Source organism: Schistocerca piceifrons, chromosome 2, assembly GCF_021461385.2.
Source record: "Schistocerca piceifrons isolate TAMUIC-IGC-003096 chromosome 2, iqSchPice1.1, whole genome shotgun sequence".
Lineage (NCBI taxonomy): Eukaryota > Metazoa > Arthropoda > Insecta > Orthoptera > Acrididae > Schistocerca > Schistocerca piceifrons.
In genome coordinates this window covers 969797743-969816874 of record NC_060139.1, presented here as the reverse complement: position 1 = coordinate 969816874, position 19132 = coordinate 969797743, and the positions used below count along the sequence as shown (strand labels likewise).

Below are 19132 nucleotides of genomic sequence, written 5' to 3'. Positions count from 1 at the left end.
AACACTACATCAATGTCAACATTGAAAATCATACAGCTTGGACAGCAGAAGTTTTATATTATCCCAAAGTTCTAAACTTTTTCAGACTCAATATACCTATAAAAATTCTTTGTATTTCCAATATTCTAAGAATATTTTGCTGAGAAAATTTGTTAAAAATGTGTGTGTGTGTGTGTGTGTGTGTGTGTGTGTGTGTGTGTGTGTGTGTGTGTGTGTGTGTGTGTGTGTATTTAGATGCACCACCAGAAAAGTAAATATATCTGAATGATAAAAAATTTAATCAAATTAACAGAAGTTGAACAACAGTACTTCATTAATAGCAAAGCCATCAGGACAATACAAAAGGCAGCAACTGATTTGTCAAAAAAAAGTTAATATTACAGTTTACATTACCTTTGAGTACACTAGACAACAAGCTTTACATTATATACATACAATTTCTGGAAGATTTTTTTAAATGAACGCCCATTTTTCCATGTGAACTAAATCTTGGGAAGTTTTGGTGCAGTTACCAGTGGATTAGACTGTTCCAACAGCTTTCGGCCCTCAGACTTGTAATCGTAAGTGCAGCTGTGCAATTCCGAGTAGCGATGTGCAGAGCAGAAGGTTTTCTCACAACGGCACGTGTATGTGTTAGTAATGTTAAGCCTTTTCTTGCATTCAGCACAGCGAATGCGCATAGGTTTCTTGGGAAGTGGTGCCTCAGGAACAGACAAATGAGGTAACTTTGTTTCAAGGACTGGTAGAATCTGTAGAGTTTTTCCCTCTGAATTCATTTTTGGGCTAAGATGAAGCAGTGGCTTACGCACAGATCTTTCTGCTGCCATTGGTTGGTACCATTCTGATCTTTTCTGTTCTTTGGTGGCATCCACACTGCTATTCAAACTTCTTCGGCCAAACTTTGGTGAACGTGCTGGTAGATCAGACAGTGATGACCTGAATGACAGTGGCTTCTCATCACTTACTCTGTTATGAGCTACAGGGTTCTCATTGTCCTTGTTTTTATTGGCAGGGAATCCAAGTAAATCAACACCTGAATTACAATGAGATGACCGTCTACGATGCCTATGCCACTTTGTGTCTGTCAAAATTCCCCACATTTCAAGAGTTGATTTTTCATGCTGTGATAGTTTGTCAGGGGACGTTTTTGGACGGCATTCTTCATCCAAAACAAGACGAGACACACGATACCTACCACTACCAACAGATGTTATTCTCTCTCGTGGAACCTGAGACAAAGTAAATGTGGTTGCTTCTTTTGAAGGAACTGGTATGGCATTTGATGGTGGTGAAAAATCTGGGTCTACATTTACAGCACTGGAATCACCTTCCTCTTCAACAATCGCTATATTTGAAGTGCCCAAGACATTTGTATTCTTACCTCTGTTAACCATAACATGATTAACAGACTGTTTACCTGACCTTTTCATTTCAGACTTGTGCTTCTCCAATGATGGCAGACTTCTTCTATTCCATTCACTATTTTTCTGGACATTATCACGACTAGAACTACTACCACTGTGAACTCCTGAGTAACTTGATCTTTTATTTATTATGTGTTTAACTGTGCTAGATGCCAAAGGTGAAAGACTGTGTAATTTTTCTAATTCTTTTGGTTCTTTCTTTAAAGTATGGTGAATCTGATTACTGTTATTTACGAGTTGAAAGTTCTGTTTATTATCAAGAGATTTTTCTTCACAACAATCTGGCTGATTTGCATCCACAGCAGTCATAGAACTAAGGCTGGTATTTAAAGGAGCTAGTCGAAATCGCATGGATGGATTTGCTGCTGACGTTGCTGGTGTTGCTGCTGCTGCTGATGATGATAATGATGAAGCTGGTGGTGGTGGTGGTGGTGGTGGTGGTGGTGATACCAGTGGTGGAAGTTGAAGAAAATTCTGTGATGCTCTTCCTTTCACGTCCTCTCTATGTTCTTGTGAGGATGGTTTGTTACACGGTCTTGGTGTCCCTTTACGAACATGAAGTAATGACTTCTTTGCCGAGAGTACTCTTGGTGCAGACTTCTTGGGCTGCTAAAACAGAATTTAACAGATTTCCATTACATACATGTGTTTTGTTAAATGTCAACTCAAACACCTAAATGGAAAATGAATGTAAAAAAAAAAAGAATACGTTATCACAAAAACTAAACAAACAATGAAAACTCCAGGTTCGAATATCAACAAGGTAAGGAAACGATAGATTCCTACTTACCATTAAGATGACATATTAAGTTGAAGACAGACAACTAAAAGACACCTTTTTAAAAAAAGAGAAAAACACACACACACACACACACACACACACACACACACACACCTTACGCAGCACAGGACTGCCATCTCCAACAGCTCGGACAGGAGTACTGGCATTCTGGCCCTAGCTGCTGGAGATGGTGGTCATGTGTGCATAAGGTGTGCTTGCTTGTGTGAATGAATGTATGTGTGTGCACCTTTTTCTGATGAAGGCTGTGGCTGAAAGCTAATGTGCAAGTGTCTCTTTGTTGTGCCCGTCTGCAGCTTAATGTGTCATCTCTGTGGAATATAGCAATCTCTTTTTCCCCCCACATTATTATCATAGAAACTATTTCTTTAAAGGTCTAATCCTTCATGAAAGGTGAGGGAGACTGTCTACAGTACGAAGTAGGTAACTGCCTGTGCAGGCATGTGCATGTTGCTAGGAATATGAGAACCTTCAAGGAACCTTAAAAACGGCAATTGGTGGAACTCAAGTAATTATATTTAGTATTGGAGGTCAGAGATGGATTAACTCATAATTTATGCTATAGTGCATCTTGTAATAAGAATCTCCTTACATCAACTGCAAATGATAGTAGCTGACTACCTGGAGATAGACCTCTGCAGAATTTGGGCTTTGAATAACCGAAGAGGAAAGAATTAAATTTTCTTAGTTTGGGAATTAATGAGACCAAGTAGAATAAAACTGCAATGAGTAATATCCCTCTTGGATAAAGAGATCATTGGCCTATGAATAAAATAATAATGACGATAATGATGATGATAGAGGAATGTTCAAATAACTTAAAACACCCCACACATTTACAGTGACATTTAGTTTCCTATTCAATAAACAATTAAACTGTCAGTTATATGAATTAAAACCAACAATCACTACAGTTAAGGTGCTAAAAGTAGAAGTATCACAGATAAATTTTAACATATCCCAAAGTCTGGAAGATTATCAGTGGTATTAAAGTACACTGCCTGACAAAAAAAGTGAAGCATCCATAAAATGAGGTGGAAATGAATTGAAACTTTACTGGTTGAGACAAAATCAAGTCCAACTTACACAGAGCTTAGCAGTGTGAGTCCACTTATCAGTATGATGTTGCACCCCCTCTGGCTTTGATGCACATCGGGAAGGATGTCATAAAGCTGTTGTATCCTCTCCAGAGGTAAGATTATCCACAACTGTTGTAACTGGCCCTTGATATCCTGGCTACTAACACTGGCAAGGAGTTGACATAAAAGGTTCCTCACACTTTCTATCGGGGATAGATCTGGGGATCCCACTGGCCACAAGAGTACGTCAACAACATGCAGACAATTCATAGACACACATGCCATGTGTAGATGAGCATTGTCCTGTTGAAAAATGGCACCTTAAAACTGATACAAAACTGCAAGACGTCCATTATGTATTGTTGTACTGCCAGAGCTGCTCCTGTCACTACCAGCTATGACCTGACATCATACCCAGGCTACCCAAATCACGTTGCCAAAAGGAACACCACAGTGCCTCTCTGAAACATTGCACTGGAACAATGGGACTCTCTCCAGGTTGCTGTCACATTCACTGACGAAGATCTGTGGTAGTGCAGGAGCGTGATTCACCATTAATCAGCAGTCCATCTTCCTGGTCAAGGCAACACTTCAATGGAGACATTTGTATTGTGGTGTTAATGGCAGCCTATGTATGGGATGGTAATTCTGCAGTTTAGTTGATGCTGGTCTCCAACCAAGGATGTGGCGTGACATAGAATGTTATGGGGAGTCCATTACTTGTTCTCGAAAGGCAGGCAAAAATGTGAAGAGGTTATGATGTTCTTGGTACCCAGTACTGTAACACTCCATTGTGGGGTCAGACATGTTTAACCAGAACCTTGATGACTAGTATGCCTGCTCTCATGTTCCCATGCAATACAACAATGGGCCACTGTCAAGCCTGAATGGCTCACAAATCTGGATATTGCAAGATTTGATCAGCCGGCCAAATGGAGATCCACAATGATGCTCTTTTCAAACACTGTCAGGTGCTGATAACATTGTCTCACATGAGTAAACACCACCACATCTTTCCAACATTGTTTGCCGTTCGTATCCTTTATATAATCTATGAGGCGTGGTGACAATACTAAAGATAACACTAATGTACTCTGGTGGATGTTCTACTATCACTATACAGAGAACTGCAACTCTATAATCATTTACAGACCTGCTGATAGTGTATACGTGTATATGATTTTACATACACATCAGCCCGTGTCTTCTGAGTGCTTTTTTTTTGTCAGGTAGTGCAATATCAAGTGAACATACAAATGGAGATCACGGAGTGAGATTTGTATATATAATATTGAAAAAGCTCTGTCAACTTTGTAACCAGAGATCACCAAAAATAAAAACTTGGTGGGGAAGAAGAAACAAAAGGGAATAGGGGTAGGTTGTTACTGAAAGAAAGGAAGGAAAGGAAAGAAGAATAGGGTTTAATGTCTAGTTGACAACAAGACAATCAGAGGTGAAGCACAATCTCAGATTGGGGAAGGATGGGTAAAGAAATTGTCCTTGCATTATTATTTAGGGAAATTATGGAAAGCCTAAATGTGGATGGCTGGATGAGTATTTGAACTAGTGGCCTCCTTAATATGAGTCCAGTGTCTTACCACTGCACCATCTCACTTTGTGTCCCTGAAAGGGAAACAGATTACCAAATGAAGAGTGGGGATACTCTACAAGAGGTGATGGCAGCAATTGTAAAGAAATTATGTGAGTGATGGAGTTAAATAAGTATTCTAAAAGAAACAGCATGGTGGGATGACTACTCAAAAACTGCTATTCAAAACTGAAGTTAGACACGCCAGGCTTATATCAAACGTGAATGCAGGAAATCCAAGTGACACAGAAAAACCTTCATTTTATATAATCAAAAACTGAAGGTAATTGTTTACTATGCAAAATATTAACATAAAAATGATCTAACAAATATAGGAGCTACATGTGGAAATAAATTTTTAAATGGCCAAGAGCAAGTCGAATTACAGTAAATTATTGAAATCAGTAAACCTCCCGAAAGGATTTGGCTGGTTTTACTACAGGTAAAAACCAGATTGTGTCTATATAATTAAAATGAATGGGCTACTGCCATATGTTCTGATGATAAATGATGGTGCCAACCTACATGATACTGTATGGTCGAAGTGCTACATTATAATGACTGTCAATAGCTAGAATAAGTTTACAGCTGTAAACACTTGAAAATACTCAAATTCATTTGTCTTTAAATTTACTACATGATAAAACTATCTAATTTGGTAGTTAAGAGAATCATCCTCTGAATCAATCACCTCTTTTCTCTGTTGTGCAACAAACTGATTATTGGCAGCTACAGTTAAGTACATTCATCATAGTATCAAGAACAACAAACAGCTTGTGAATTATTAATTTTTCAACAGTATTAAACTGATTATAATCTAGCCTGATCACAACTGAAAAAATATCTCCATTTTTATAACATAGATGTGCTCATCCAGGTGGAGAAAACCTTAGTGATTTTTTTAATGTGAAGCCTAATTAAGCAGATGACTCCTGCAAGGATTACTCTGGTTTGGCTGTTGTTAGTATGGAAGTTGACTGAAAATGTAATAAGATAATTGCGACTTACCACACTTGATTGTTCAAATTCCAGAACAATGGCCAAAAAAACCAAAGAAAAAATAACTTAAGATTAATGGTGTACTTCTAGGTGTCCTGCCAAGCTGTTATTTCATTTTTATACACAATATTTTGATGACTGACCCAAAAATCTTCTTCAGGTGCTGCGAGTATTGCTGTTATGTGTACTTGCTGCTTGGATTTTAACCACACTGTGAACTATTGTTTGTCTTGTGGTGCTATTTATAGCTGAGTATGATCCTGATGCCCACAATGCTCTTGTTTTTCAGAGCTCGCACTGATATTCCAAGATATGCAAATTTTTTCAACATTTTCCAACTCTGTTGGATGTGGCGGCTTGTGAGATTTTAATAAATTGGGTGCTGGACTCCACACATCATTTAAATTGGAACCTCTGTCCCTTCTTATTAGGTTTCCTGACCTCTTTATTTCAACAGATTCCTTAATTATGATGGCCCAGGAACTTAGTGTTTGTACTATGCTACCAGTCTCATCATATTTCATTTCATCATCATATTCAAGAGAGTTCACAACAAAGCTGTAGAGCACCGATCTCCAAGGGAGATGAATACCATTGCAATATCTGCAAGATGTCAAGGAAACTGTAGTTTTTCCAGCCAATAAGGACAACTCTACAGTCCTAATGTCATGTGTGCACTACAATAAGACGATTTTTGATCTTTTGAATGATGTACTATATAGACGGATGGATGTTTATCCTATAAATAAAATCGAGAGGATGATAATGACTCTTCCCACTGAGACAGTTTGCCAAGTATCATCACTAATGATCTTGAAACATGAGCAGCAGTGCTACCATGCCTATATGGCCTTCCTGAGGAACAAAAGGAAGGAATTACTCTGAGACCCATAGTTAGCAATATTGGCTAACCCACATACCAGCCAGTAAAATACCAGAAACGCATTCTCGGAGAATATGTGGGGAAGTGTGAAGACAACATTCACAACTCCGCTGACTTTGTACATTGTCTCAGTCAATTGGGGCTACAGGCTAAGGATATTATCGCCAGTTTATGATTTACTGAAACTAACTGCAGTAAAGAACTTTTTGACATGTTCTGATATCAACTTACAGTATTAACCGTTCGACGGAAAATAATACTGTATGATCAAAATGAAGATGTGGTGATGGGTAGTCCATCATGGTGAAGCTACACAAGGAAGAGTTTGAAGCAAAAGTACTACAATCTGCCAAGTTGAAAGCAGCCTGTTTCAATCAGTAAATGGATGACAAATTCTTTGTATGGCCACAAGGAGCGAAGAAGGTTCAAGGGTTTCTAGAACAATGAAACTTTATACATCTTAATGATATCAATATAATGGAGAACAAACAAACTTTATACATCGTAATACAAAAATAATGATAGTACATTTTTAAAAGAGGACCAAGTTCTTTGATGTGTTAGTTACAAGAAGAATACAGTATGTATACAGAACCTACACACACTAACCTCTGTACTGAGCCAGTTTTGTGCTAAAGACTCTGGCTCCCAGAGCTCAAACACTCTCAGACAAGGAAAGCCTCCCTGAAGAATTACAACACCTATGAATAGTGTTTCAAAAGAATGGATATTCAGATCACCAAACTGAATGGGTGATGCAGTCAAAATCAAGAATGCCTGAGAAAGAAGAAGAGAGAGACTCAGAAAGTGAAGCTACAAACCGCTTATCTACTTTATGCTGGCCCTATATCCGGAAGGATTGGTAGACTCCTACAGAAACATGCCATCCAGTGTACTTCTCTCCATTCAACTAAGGTAAAATTTATGCTTCATAATATTATAGACAATCTAGATCTCCGAAAGCTGGGTGTGCATCACATTCCATGTGAATGTGGCATGTCTTACATGGGGCAGACAATCAGTACAGTCAAGAAGAGATACACGGAACTTCAGTGACACACCCAACCAGTAACCAAGCAAATCAGCTGACGCTGAGTGCTATGTTGAATATAATCGTGAAATGAAACATGATGAGACCAGTATTTTAGTTCAAGTGCTAAGTTTCTGGAGCAGCATAATTAACCCTTTTGCTGGTGCGGGCATGTACAAGCCTGCTACGCCATTCCCCAGATGTTATGGATGTGAATATGCATGCCGCTTGGCTTTTTCTACTCTCTATGAACGCGTCCCGAGCCGCCGACCTCTCACTGGTGCACATGATTTACTTTTGTATCTTGATGAATAAAAAAGTTTTGAGTATTTATCATACAACTTACGTGCCTCATTGCACGCTATTTTGCAGAAAACCTCATTTTGATATCTTGAGTTGTTTATGAGATATGACGATTGTTATGACAATATGATATGCAATGTGCAAGGACATGAATGGGCACGTTGAGCACTATTGTCCTTTGGACATAAACCCCAATAACTCGACAATGAAATGAAATCTCATTCTGCTCTCAATTTTAAATAAAATTATTATTTCTTACCTACATTTCATTCACTGCCATCTATAAGCTAAGATAAAGTACACACAACTTTCATGCAATGCATTTTTACTTCTGCATACACACTAAAATTTCGTGCAGTGTGTTATTTAATTTGATGCAGTGCAGCAAGGATGATGGATAATGAAAAGAAATTTCATTCTTTATCTAGAGCAGATATCAGTCAGTAAGATGGGCAAAACTCAAATTTTTTTCACCTAATAGGTTTTGAAAAATTGGACGATTAGTATTTCATGTCAGCGGGAACACTGTCTCTCAGCACAGGTACCAGCATTTGGCAAGCAGTGCAGTCATAACAAAAGCAGCCTCAGCACAGAATGCAAAGAGCTCATCTGTAGCAATGAAAGGACTGAAGAGTCTATTGAAATAATAATGTCAGAAAACCAGAATTAGAAGGGGCAGAGGTTTCAATTTAAATGACGCTTGGGGTCCTGCACTCAGTCTATTAAAACTCATCGGTCATCACATCCACCAGAGTTGGAAAATGCCGAGAGGATTTGTGTTTCACAAATATCAGTGCGAGCTCTGAAAAACTAATGAGCATTAAAGGGTATAGTAGGTGTAAGGAATCAAACTCTGCTATAAACAGCTGTGCGAGACAAAGAAAATTAACAGTCTGGTTGAAGTCCAGGCACAGGGTACATAAACAGCATAATTTGCAACTCCTGAGGAACATGGCTGGGTCATTTGTCAAAATATTATGCATAAAATGGAAATAACAGCTCAGCAGAACATCCAGAAGCACAGCATTAATCAATCAAGTCGAGAAAACCTGACAGATTAATAACTCAATGTAGTAGTTCTAGAATTAAACATTCACTTCACAGTGAAGTACATGCCATTTTGTAACTTCTGGGCAGATTAAAACTGTGCACTGCACTAGGACTCAAGCCCAGAACACTGCTTTCTACATGGGAATCCTCTTTTGAGTGAGCTATTCTGGCAAGTCACACTATCCTTCATGCTTCATTTCTGTCACTAGCTCTCTCTTATTTTTCAGACTAAGTTTGCTGGGCAAGGATTGGAACCCCTTCTGCTGAACACAGGTTTGGCATTCTAACCACTTAATTACTTTTCTGCTCTCATGTAAGTGAAACATAAGAAAATTAATGGTAGGAAACACTAGGAACAACAAAGCTGCAAATATCTGAAAGTCTGTGGTATACAAGAACATTAAAAATAATACTAAAAAATGTAGCATTTTATTTTCTTCAAGTTTGAAGGAACAGTCACAAGAATAATATTGTTCTGATAACTTTTTCATTTAATACAAATATATGACATTTGTATAATTTTTTTATAGATTTTGTTTATCACTTATAACATCTTTTACACCAGAAATACCAATGAAAGTGAATTGTTACCATTTCTGCAATAAAGTTTTTGATTCTCATGCTGTGTGTGTGTGTGTGTGTGTGTGTGTGTGTGTGTGTGTGTGCGCGCGCGCACTTGGGGGGAGGAGGAAAGAGAGGTAGGTGTTCACAGGTGCAAGTAGAGTTAAATGTGTTGTCAATGTTAGTAAGCATATTACAATCATCAGTTTAAATTTCATCTTATTAAACTATATTTGTCGTTGGAAAAATCAGGACATTTTTCCTCATCTTACTTGCACATGACTATCTTCAAACAAGAATATAGTAATTTGTACTTTTACAAGATTTTTTGGAAGACATACTTTCATACATAAATAATTTTATACAACTAAAAGTTGTAGAATGCGGGTGGGCAACCTATGGCCCACAGGCAGGATCCGGTCAGCAATTGGCTTCAATCCAGTCCACAGATGAATTTCATGGTACTGAAAGTGAGATTCTCACACTGTACTCTGCTCAGGACGTATTAGAACACAGCAGTTGTTGAAACTGAAGATAATTTATAATGAATTATCTGCAACCGTAGATGTTTATTTTTCCATGGTGCTATTTCAAGAGGATTGGATTCACATCTTCAGATGTTTACATTTATTTACATGCCGTGAAAATTGTTTCTTTACTAATGGCATTCAGAGTTTTGCAATGGAGGTTTCTAAGGCGAATATTATGTATTGCAAAAACCTCATGAAATGTAAATAATGTTAACATCTGAAGATCGTGTGACATAAAATGAATGTACTTTCAAAAACACATGGATTGCCATGAATGCGGTGTCATTCATTTGGTGCACTAGTCAATAAAAATTAACGTCACAGACACTACAGTTCTGATTTCGTGCACTAGGAGCTCTGCTGTTGCATCAAGTGATGAGGCGGCCTACCCCATATGCATAAGTAAGTATGTGAATCAAGCCTATGGGTCACAGATGGTTGCCCATGCCTGCTGTACAATGCATATATGTGAATACATACTCAATGAAATGATTAGTGGTGATTATATAAATTACAGCTTTTACTATACCTGTATAGCTGTGTTGTTCAATGGAACTTACACACTTACTGTAATTTATTTCCTTGTTCATGTATGAATTACATCTGTTCCATTTCAGCTGTTGCATTATGCACGGCTTAGTGGCAATTTCAAAAATGCAATTTACAGAAAACATATAGAAAAATGAATAACATAGCACTTACTCTTTTCGAAAGTTCTCAAATAAATACTTTTATCTCTCATTCTCTTTATCACATTTTAATTTCAAGGAACAGATTTCTTACATGTCTGTGTTCCTGTACTGTTTTATAAACAATCAAGGAACTTCAGCTCAAGCTATCAGAATTTCTATGCACAAGTAAACAATAAGCAATTTGATACAGAGTGCAAACCAATTTTCTATCAATTTACACCATTGTACAGCATAACACACCAGTCCTCCTGGCAACAAACAAATTATGACGATGTTGAGTGCTTTTTTAATTGAAAATAAACCTTCATGCAGCAGCATACTGTTAAGATCTGTAGTGTAAACAGTTACTCTAAATGACTGACATTATAAGAATAGAGTCATCAAAGAAACTTAGCTAAATTATACGCCTTTCAAAAAATTGTCTGCTACATTTGCGAGAGAAGTGAAGTGTATACTCACCAGCAACGGAAACAGGAACAGAACCAACAGACATGTAAACTGGAAGTCACATGAATATGTTTAGCTTTTGGAATTTTTAAATGTGTGAAACTCAACTGATACAGTATTGTTATTCACTAATCCTTCGGTTCACCAAGCTTCTCCTTTGTCCCTAAGTTTGGAGAGATCTTTCCTGACCCTGAAAAATTTTTAAACCTCACCTTCATCTGACACAGTTTAAGCTATGTCCCTTTACCCTTGCAAGCTAATCTTTAAAAATTCCAGAAGCTATAGTTTCCAGAGTATTCAAATTAACTTCACAATGTACCTTTCTCTGAAGTGACAATGCTTCCATCTTACTGCGCAGGTCACGCATTTTTCCCATTGTAACAGAATTCTCATGGAACTTTTTTGCATTTTCTTCTGGATCATCCTCAGCAAACAAATTTCTGCATAGAATGATATATCAAAATGACAGCAGGAGACAACATCTTGTAGTGCATGCTACTTTTGTTAAATAATGATACATAGAGAAATACATAATTACAAGCACATGAAAATATTTCTTAGATTAGCTATATGTCAGAATTTCACCTATACTAGCTTTTCATCCAATGAAAAAATTATTAAGTAACATATTTTTAATGATCTTCTATTGAGAAATCTATGTCTCCCAATTTGTTTATAAACTTAATGTGGCTTCGTAATGAGCAGGGGAAATTGTAATATGTTAATTTCCTGAATTCAAAGAAGTTTCTTTATTTCATTAGTCTCCTGCTTCTAATGAGTACATAATATTTTGTTCAGTATGCTGGTTGTCATTAGCAGGATAAGCAATTTCAGTGGCAATAATCTATTCCCCATTGTTGGTAAATAATATCTCTTTTTTGAAATCCCAATCTTCCCATTTTATTTCCTCAATATAACACTCACAGAGTTATATATAAAAGTCTGCTGGGAATACCACTTTGCTTCCACATTAAAGAATGTCACTACACCTAGAAGAGTAAATAAGGAATCCTATCTGGCAGTGTTTAAACAATTTCTAGTTTGCATCCAAGTCTGCTCAAATCTCTCCACCTTTTGTGACTCTCTCTTGCTGTACAATTCCAAGCAATAATGACTTGCGAATTCCTCACTGAAAAGAAAGTCACAATGTTGTCCCACACCTGTTACTAATCACATTTGTCAGTTACAGACTATTTCCTCTTCCCAAAACTGAAAATTCAATTGTAAGGTCAACATCCAACTTAACTGAGAAGATCAAAAGGTCAACTGTGAGTGTCAAATTCAAGGCAGTTTGAAAGAAGACTTCTCTGAAGCCATTTAAGTATTGAAAAAGCATGCTGAGAAATTTTATAAGTGAAATGAAACTGGTAAAAACTTGTATAGATGCTTATGAACATGTTATTGCTGTTGTCTAGGAAGTTACAGACTAGAATGTTGGAAAACAAGAAATTAAAAATGTTTGGAAGTTTTCACAATTTAAAATTGGAATACTCATTTTTCTTTACACCAAATGTTAGATTACACAAATAATTTACAGAAAAAAAAGTTATGATTCTGAAGGAAAAACAGAAAATGGACTACTTTCCTTAAATGGTGTGTGCCAAATTAAGCTATTTCTTACAAAATATGCCATGTTAAATGCAAGCAAAACAGCTGCTTGTTTGATGGCATTGCCTCTATCAAATGATGACTATGGATTTCTTTCCCCTCTCCCCTGCGTACTACTCAACAACAAAGGTTCACCAACATTCCTAAGCATTGCTAAAGTACCAAACTGTGATGTTGACATATACTGAAACACTGTGCACATTTTCTTTGCCTTTTGTGCTCTTAGCTGCAAATTTGCCCATATCAGAAGACACTGATTTATATTAAAATCTATGTAATCATACAGTTCTGTAGCACCAAAAATCACTGTTGTAGAACAGTGAATGTCTTTTGTGAGTTCCTTGTGTGCAAAAACCTGATGAAGCAGTCTGTGCATTATCACAGTGGGCAATTATCACTGTTTCTTGAAGTAGTAAAATCACCATCACCAACAACTATTTGCATACTGAAAAATTTCTAATTTAACAGAAATCACCCTTACTGACAACAATACACTCCACGGTGTTATGCCATAATTTATATACTTTTGCAGTTCTTACTGTGGCCTTCCACAGCTCTACTTAATAATTTTTGTCCATTTACACAACCCAAATGACATTTCCTATAGGTACTTTAAAGATACTCATTTATGCCTGACCATTATGCAATATTTTTGTACCACTAACACACTCTTCTCCTACAGTAATCTCAAATAGCAATATACCTGCTGCATTCAGAACTGCACTTGTCACACAACCCATCCCATACCACCTGCTATTGTGATGATAAAAATGCAGTACAACTGTTTTATAGATTCCCTACTGTACTGACTCCATTCTCTACAAACCAATGCTAAATTTCATCATGCAAAGTTTATGATCTATCAATTTCACATGCTGTTTTCTCCATTTGTAGTATGATTGTTATGTCTATGTCCATTACTGCCAAATTTCCATAACACCTCTACCTCATATTCTGTTCTAAGAGTTAATTCATAATCTAAGGAAATGGCAAACACTTTTTGTTTGTGTTTCTTCAAAAGCTCAGTTCATATTTAAAATGAATTAACACTTTGGAGGCTGGCAACTTAGAGGAACATTGGGCCTAGGAAAATGGCCATTTATGCCATTACTTAAGGCATTACAGGCACATACGTAACTAATGTTTTTTTGAGAGTTAATACATACTAAGAAGGGGCTATTTTTCATTTTTACTTCAGTTCTTTGATAGGTTACAAATTTGAAAATAATGACAGAAACTACAACTATCCTCCCAGGAAAAAAGTGAAAGATGAATGATTGAGCAATTTCTTCCTACTGAGCATCCAAAATTTCTTTCTCACTCAACAAACTTTACATATTTGCAGCAGAATTACATCAGTGTGATTATATTGCCTCAGCCACTTAAGCCAACAGCTGTTACGCCCACTAATGTTTCTTTCGAAATAATTTTAGAAATTGACAACTGAAGGCACCACCAGTCAGGAGACAGGTAGCACAATGTCCTTACACTGTTCTCAGGCAAAATGAGTCCAGTTTTCGGTGATAGGTGGCTCGCACATCGAGAAAATCACAGTCCGACCTATACCTGAGTGTGATCTTTTTAGCACACAGTTATGGCCTGAGCTTGCTCTCCAAAGAGTTAGTATCTGGAGTACAAGGGAATCTGTCACAAATGTTGTAACACATAGCTAGATCAAACTACATTTTGAGTACAGTAATATTAAGGGACCAAGAGAAGCATCAAATGTGAAGGGGCAGAAAGGAGGGGGGGGAGTGGAAGTGGGAAGCACAGAGCTGTTTCTTTTTCATTTCACTTAGTTATGGAAGAATTTATAGAAATACTACATTTCTGTTTGCTTTTTCCCAGCCTTCCCCACGCTGGCGCAGTCTGCAGCAAGTTGTTTCACCCCCCCCCCCCCTCCCTCTCTCTCTCTCTCTCTCTCTCTCTCTCTCTCTCTCTCTCTCTCTCTCTCTCTCTCTCCTACCGAGGGGACCTTACAGTATGTCCCCCCTCCAATTTTCTTCGCACTTATTAGGTAGCTTTGACGCTCAGTGCCCAAGCATCAATTTCCAAGAGCAGTAAAATGCAGCAAAATTTAAGTTTTTTAATGTTAAAGGAAGTATGATGGAGTGATTCTACTGAGTTTTTCTGCTGATTTCAAATCTCTTCCATCACCAACAGTTTGTTAGAAACCACATAAATAACATTTCTGGCAATTATACATTTTAGTAAGTGTAAAACGTTAGGTAGAACAGATTTTCCCTACCTAAACTGTATATGAAGCAATTTTTTTATTACACTGAGTTCCAACAGCAGTCTGCCAACATATTTGGAATCCATTTTCCCAAGTAGCATTTTTCAATTTCACTAATGTCCTTGTGCAAATGCTTGCCATGTTCTTCACTGGTTGTGCCGCAGTTTTCAGGGAAGAAATCAAGATGGGAATCCAATGTGTGTTTTCAACGACATATTACATTCCATTACCATAGTTCACAATCAACTCACTGATTAGTTCTCTGTAATGTTTAGATCTGCAGTTTCCTAAGTTATGACAACATTTTTGAAAGAGAAGCATGCAGCCAATTCTTGATTTTCAAACTGTGAGCCTTTCATAAGTTTCTTAATCTGAGTACCAACAAATATTCCCTCTTTATTTTGCTTCACTGACCTTTAGGAACTTGGTTTTTAGAAAGAGAAATGCAGTTGCATCATGAGCCATTCATTCACTTCACGAAATTTTTAGTCATACCTAGTTTGATACGTAATGGAGGCAATAAGATTTTGTCAGCATTTATTAGTGTTTGATGAATATCATTTGCCTGTCCTGGATCAAAAGATTCTCTCCCTGGTCAGCTTTTCTTAATCTAATGATTACTTCTACCTCTGCTAAACCCCATTCACAAGAACCAACAAAAAATTTTATAGCCAAATTGTACTCCATGCAAAATAGCTATCACTTTGAAACTTGCACGCATCTTCCACAGACATCATATCAGAAAATGTATTGCAAGAAATGCATGTTCATGTAACTTTCCTTCATACCAACTGTGTGAACTATAGGAATGGATGGAAACTTATTTTCATTATGCAGCAAAACCTTTCAAGCTGGTTTTCAAGGAGCCAATGAACCAACTCCAATCTTTAGGTACATACTCATCACCCAGTAACTCCACCAAAGGATCAACAGAAAACTCACTTTGGTGCCATTAAGCATGTGTTGCCTTTCTTGAAGTAACAACTTTGCTTTACTTTTAGGTAACCTGAGAAAACAAACCAAGCCAATTTAGACCCCCCTCTATTAGAAAGCGAAGATCATTTGTAATAGTTCCTTTCATAAACAATGGGGCACTCTGTTGTTGTAATTCACTTATGTCATCAACATTTTCAGAATAATCTGCCACATTTTTGTCGTCTGGTGGAGATGGTATGGGAAGGCCTGGCCCATGAGACACTGGACAAATCACTGATTGTAAAGATGGATATTTAACAGTATGTTTGGACTTTGGACTAATTCCAGATATATTTGTCAAGCAGAAGTAGCAGTCTACAATACTATGAACAGGACAGATTACTACTCATCGTAAAGATGACATGTTAAGTTGCAGACACGCCCAACGAAAATACTGTTACACATTAAGCTTTCAACCAAAGCTTTCTTCAGAAAAGAAGCACACACACATTCACACAAGCAATCAACCTCACGCACACATGACCGCTTTCTTGAGCCAGAATACTTTTCATTGTTAGAAGCAGTAGTCTCTTACATGATCCTCATGTTCCCGCCTTATCAAAGGAATGGCAAAGGGCATATGACGGATTTTTTTTTTTTAATTAGCCAGTAAATAATGTTACACTTTTGGCACAACAGATTTCTGGAGCTCAAAACTTATTTTGGTCTATTTCATTGTCAACATAACAGTCACAAGCTCTCTATTAGAAAAGTCCAGTTTTGCCTCTGCACTTTTAAATTTAATTAGCCACAAATGTAACAAAAACTGTTTTTATTATTTACATATTTGGGAGACATGTTCCTTCTCTGAAAAACAATGTTTAACCACTTCATACACTGATTCTCCCCCCCCCCCCCACCCCCCCAATTATGTTCCAAAAAATAATCGTTTTATTACTGACAAATATCACATAATGAATGATGTTACATACAGACATATGAAGATAGCTTTTGCAGCTCATAATAATAAGTTACAAAATTTTGAAGATCACCAAGAATAAAATCTTGAGAATACACATGCACTGCCTTTTGACTAAAATATCCTGAAACCTGAAATTATTTTTTAATTTCTTTGTAAATATGGAGTCTAATGATGTATTTCACAACAGCTTCTTGTGAACACAAATCCTGGAGAAGCTGGTAGGAGCACAGTGGATGTATTTACCTCGTTCCACTGAAACTTGAATGACAAACTGTCATCACTTTCAGTTTCTAATTATGTAACATTATATTCTTCTTCACTTTCTGAGTTGTTAAATTCAATGTCAAACTCATGATAACTATAGCCACCCTTTTCCTGGAAGCACTGCCGAAACAAAAATACAGGACAGCGGCTCTAAGCATACATTATGTTGTCACATATCCAAAGCTGAACATAGTAAAGATGGTATCTAGTGGCAACGAACTCAACCAAAACATGACAGCCAGGCTATAAATGTACGACCAGATGCTCTCTGGTGGCTGAACACTTAACTATCAGTGCAGACACAGATATTATAAGTCGGGTTTTATTCATTTTTGGAAGTCTGTTCTTAAGTTGCATGTGTATACTCAGGATTTCTGTCAAAATAATAAAAATGAGATAACTTGGGGTTGTATGTTAAGGGGTTAAGAAAACACACTATTAGCTGACACTACACTTATCAATTCACGCATGAGGAACACATATAATTAGCTTCTATCACTAAATAAAGCTTCTACTCCTCTGGCAACTCAGCAGGACATTCATCTGTAACAGACCTCCTCCCTTATCTGTTGTTGCAGCAAATCATGATCTGGGCGGGAAAGCCATTATTGTGAGGAAAAGGTCACTATTGAACATTTTTGTCATTCCTGATGTCACAAACAATAATATATTTTTAATCACTGTGTTTAGAACCCTACACTAATAAATGAGAAAATAGTTGTTTTTTAATATTGCAAAAAAACTGGTGGGTGATGGAACACTTATGACTTTGTTTTTGGGTTTGAGAGATGCAAATAGATAAGAATCAGCTGCATTGTTTATTTAGCATTTTCACTGTTGAAGAGTGAGCACTGAGTTAGTCGTAGCACTGTTAAGCATAAGACCTTTATGGTTTATTAATGAATTCGTCGATAACTCAGAGTGTAGCAAAATGGGATTGTAATCGTAAAGTCGTTGGTTTGAATCTTGCTAGTTTATAATTTTTTTTAACTTTTCAAAATTATATATTTATTAAAACATGGTTATGTTATGTTATTTACCATATATGGAATCAAATTTTTAATGAAAATATTTTTCTTAAATGCGTATTCACCAGAAATGTGAATATTCACAATAAATTAAAATTTGGTACAATAATGGTAAACATGAAAGACAAAATCAAACACTTTTTTATTTCCTAACATTGAACTGTATTATTATTATTATTATTATTACTTATTTATTTATTGATGCACACAATTTTTCATGTAACAAATTTTAATTTATCTTCATATGATCTATAATTAAATATAAAAAGATATTATTTTTATTAGAATATTGTGATTCTTATGTATTAATTCACATTTTCATTTGTTAATAGATGTGGAATTCATACAAGTATGCTACAAGTGAGATATGAGTCAGCAACTTTATAATTGCAATCCATTATTCTATGGGCTGCAACAGGTTTGCATATAAACTCCATTTTTTTTTTCTTTCTGCAGTGAACAGATTCTCATAAATCTTCCAATATAGCAGATTTCTTGGACCTCTTTTGACGACTGTGATGTACTGCTTTAAGACACTGATGTCCGGGCAAATACTTTCACATCCTGAAGTACAAAGAAAATCGAAGAGGACAAATCCATAAGATATCCTTGTAAATGAGATCTATACTGATGTGAACATTCCATTTGCACCTGTCAATCACAAGTTGGAAACCTATTGGTACACACTTCTTACAGCTACTTGATTAAGACATG

At 36.7% G+C, this 19132-nt stretch overlaps 1 protein-coding gene across 2 annotated transcripts in view; it reads right to left on the bottom strand.

Moving 5' to 3' along the window:
• Nucleotides 1–227: 227 nt before the first annotated feature.
• Nucleotides 228–19132, bottom strand: part of LOC124777048 (AN1-type zinc finger protein 4-like) — a 75671-nt gene continuing 56766 nt past the window's right edge. Inside the window, exons 4-5 of one of the 2 annotated variants that reach the window (XM_047252315.1) lie at nucleotides 11705–11825; nucleotides 228–2033 (exon numbers count right to left, since the gene is read on the bottom strand). In XM_047252315.1, the coding sequence (XP_047108271.1) occupies nucleotides 483–2033; nucleotides 11705–11825 (1672 nt within the window). In that variant the 3' untranslated portion in view covers nucleotides 228–482. The remainder of the gene's footprint in view (nucleotides 2034–11704; nucleotides 11826–19132) is intronic. The other variant, XM_047252316.1, reaches the window with a different exon arrangement.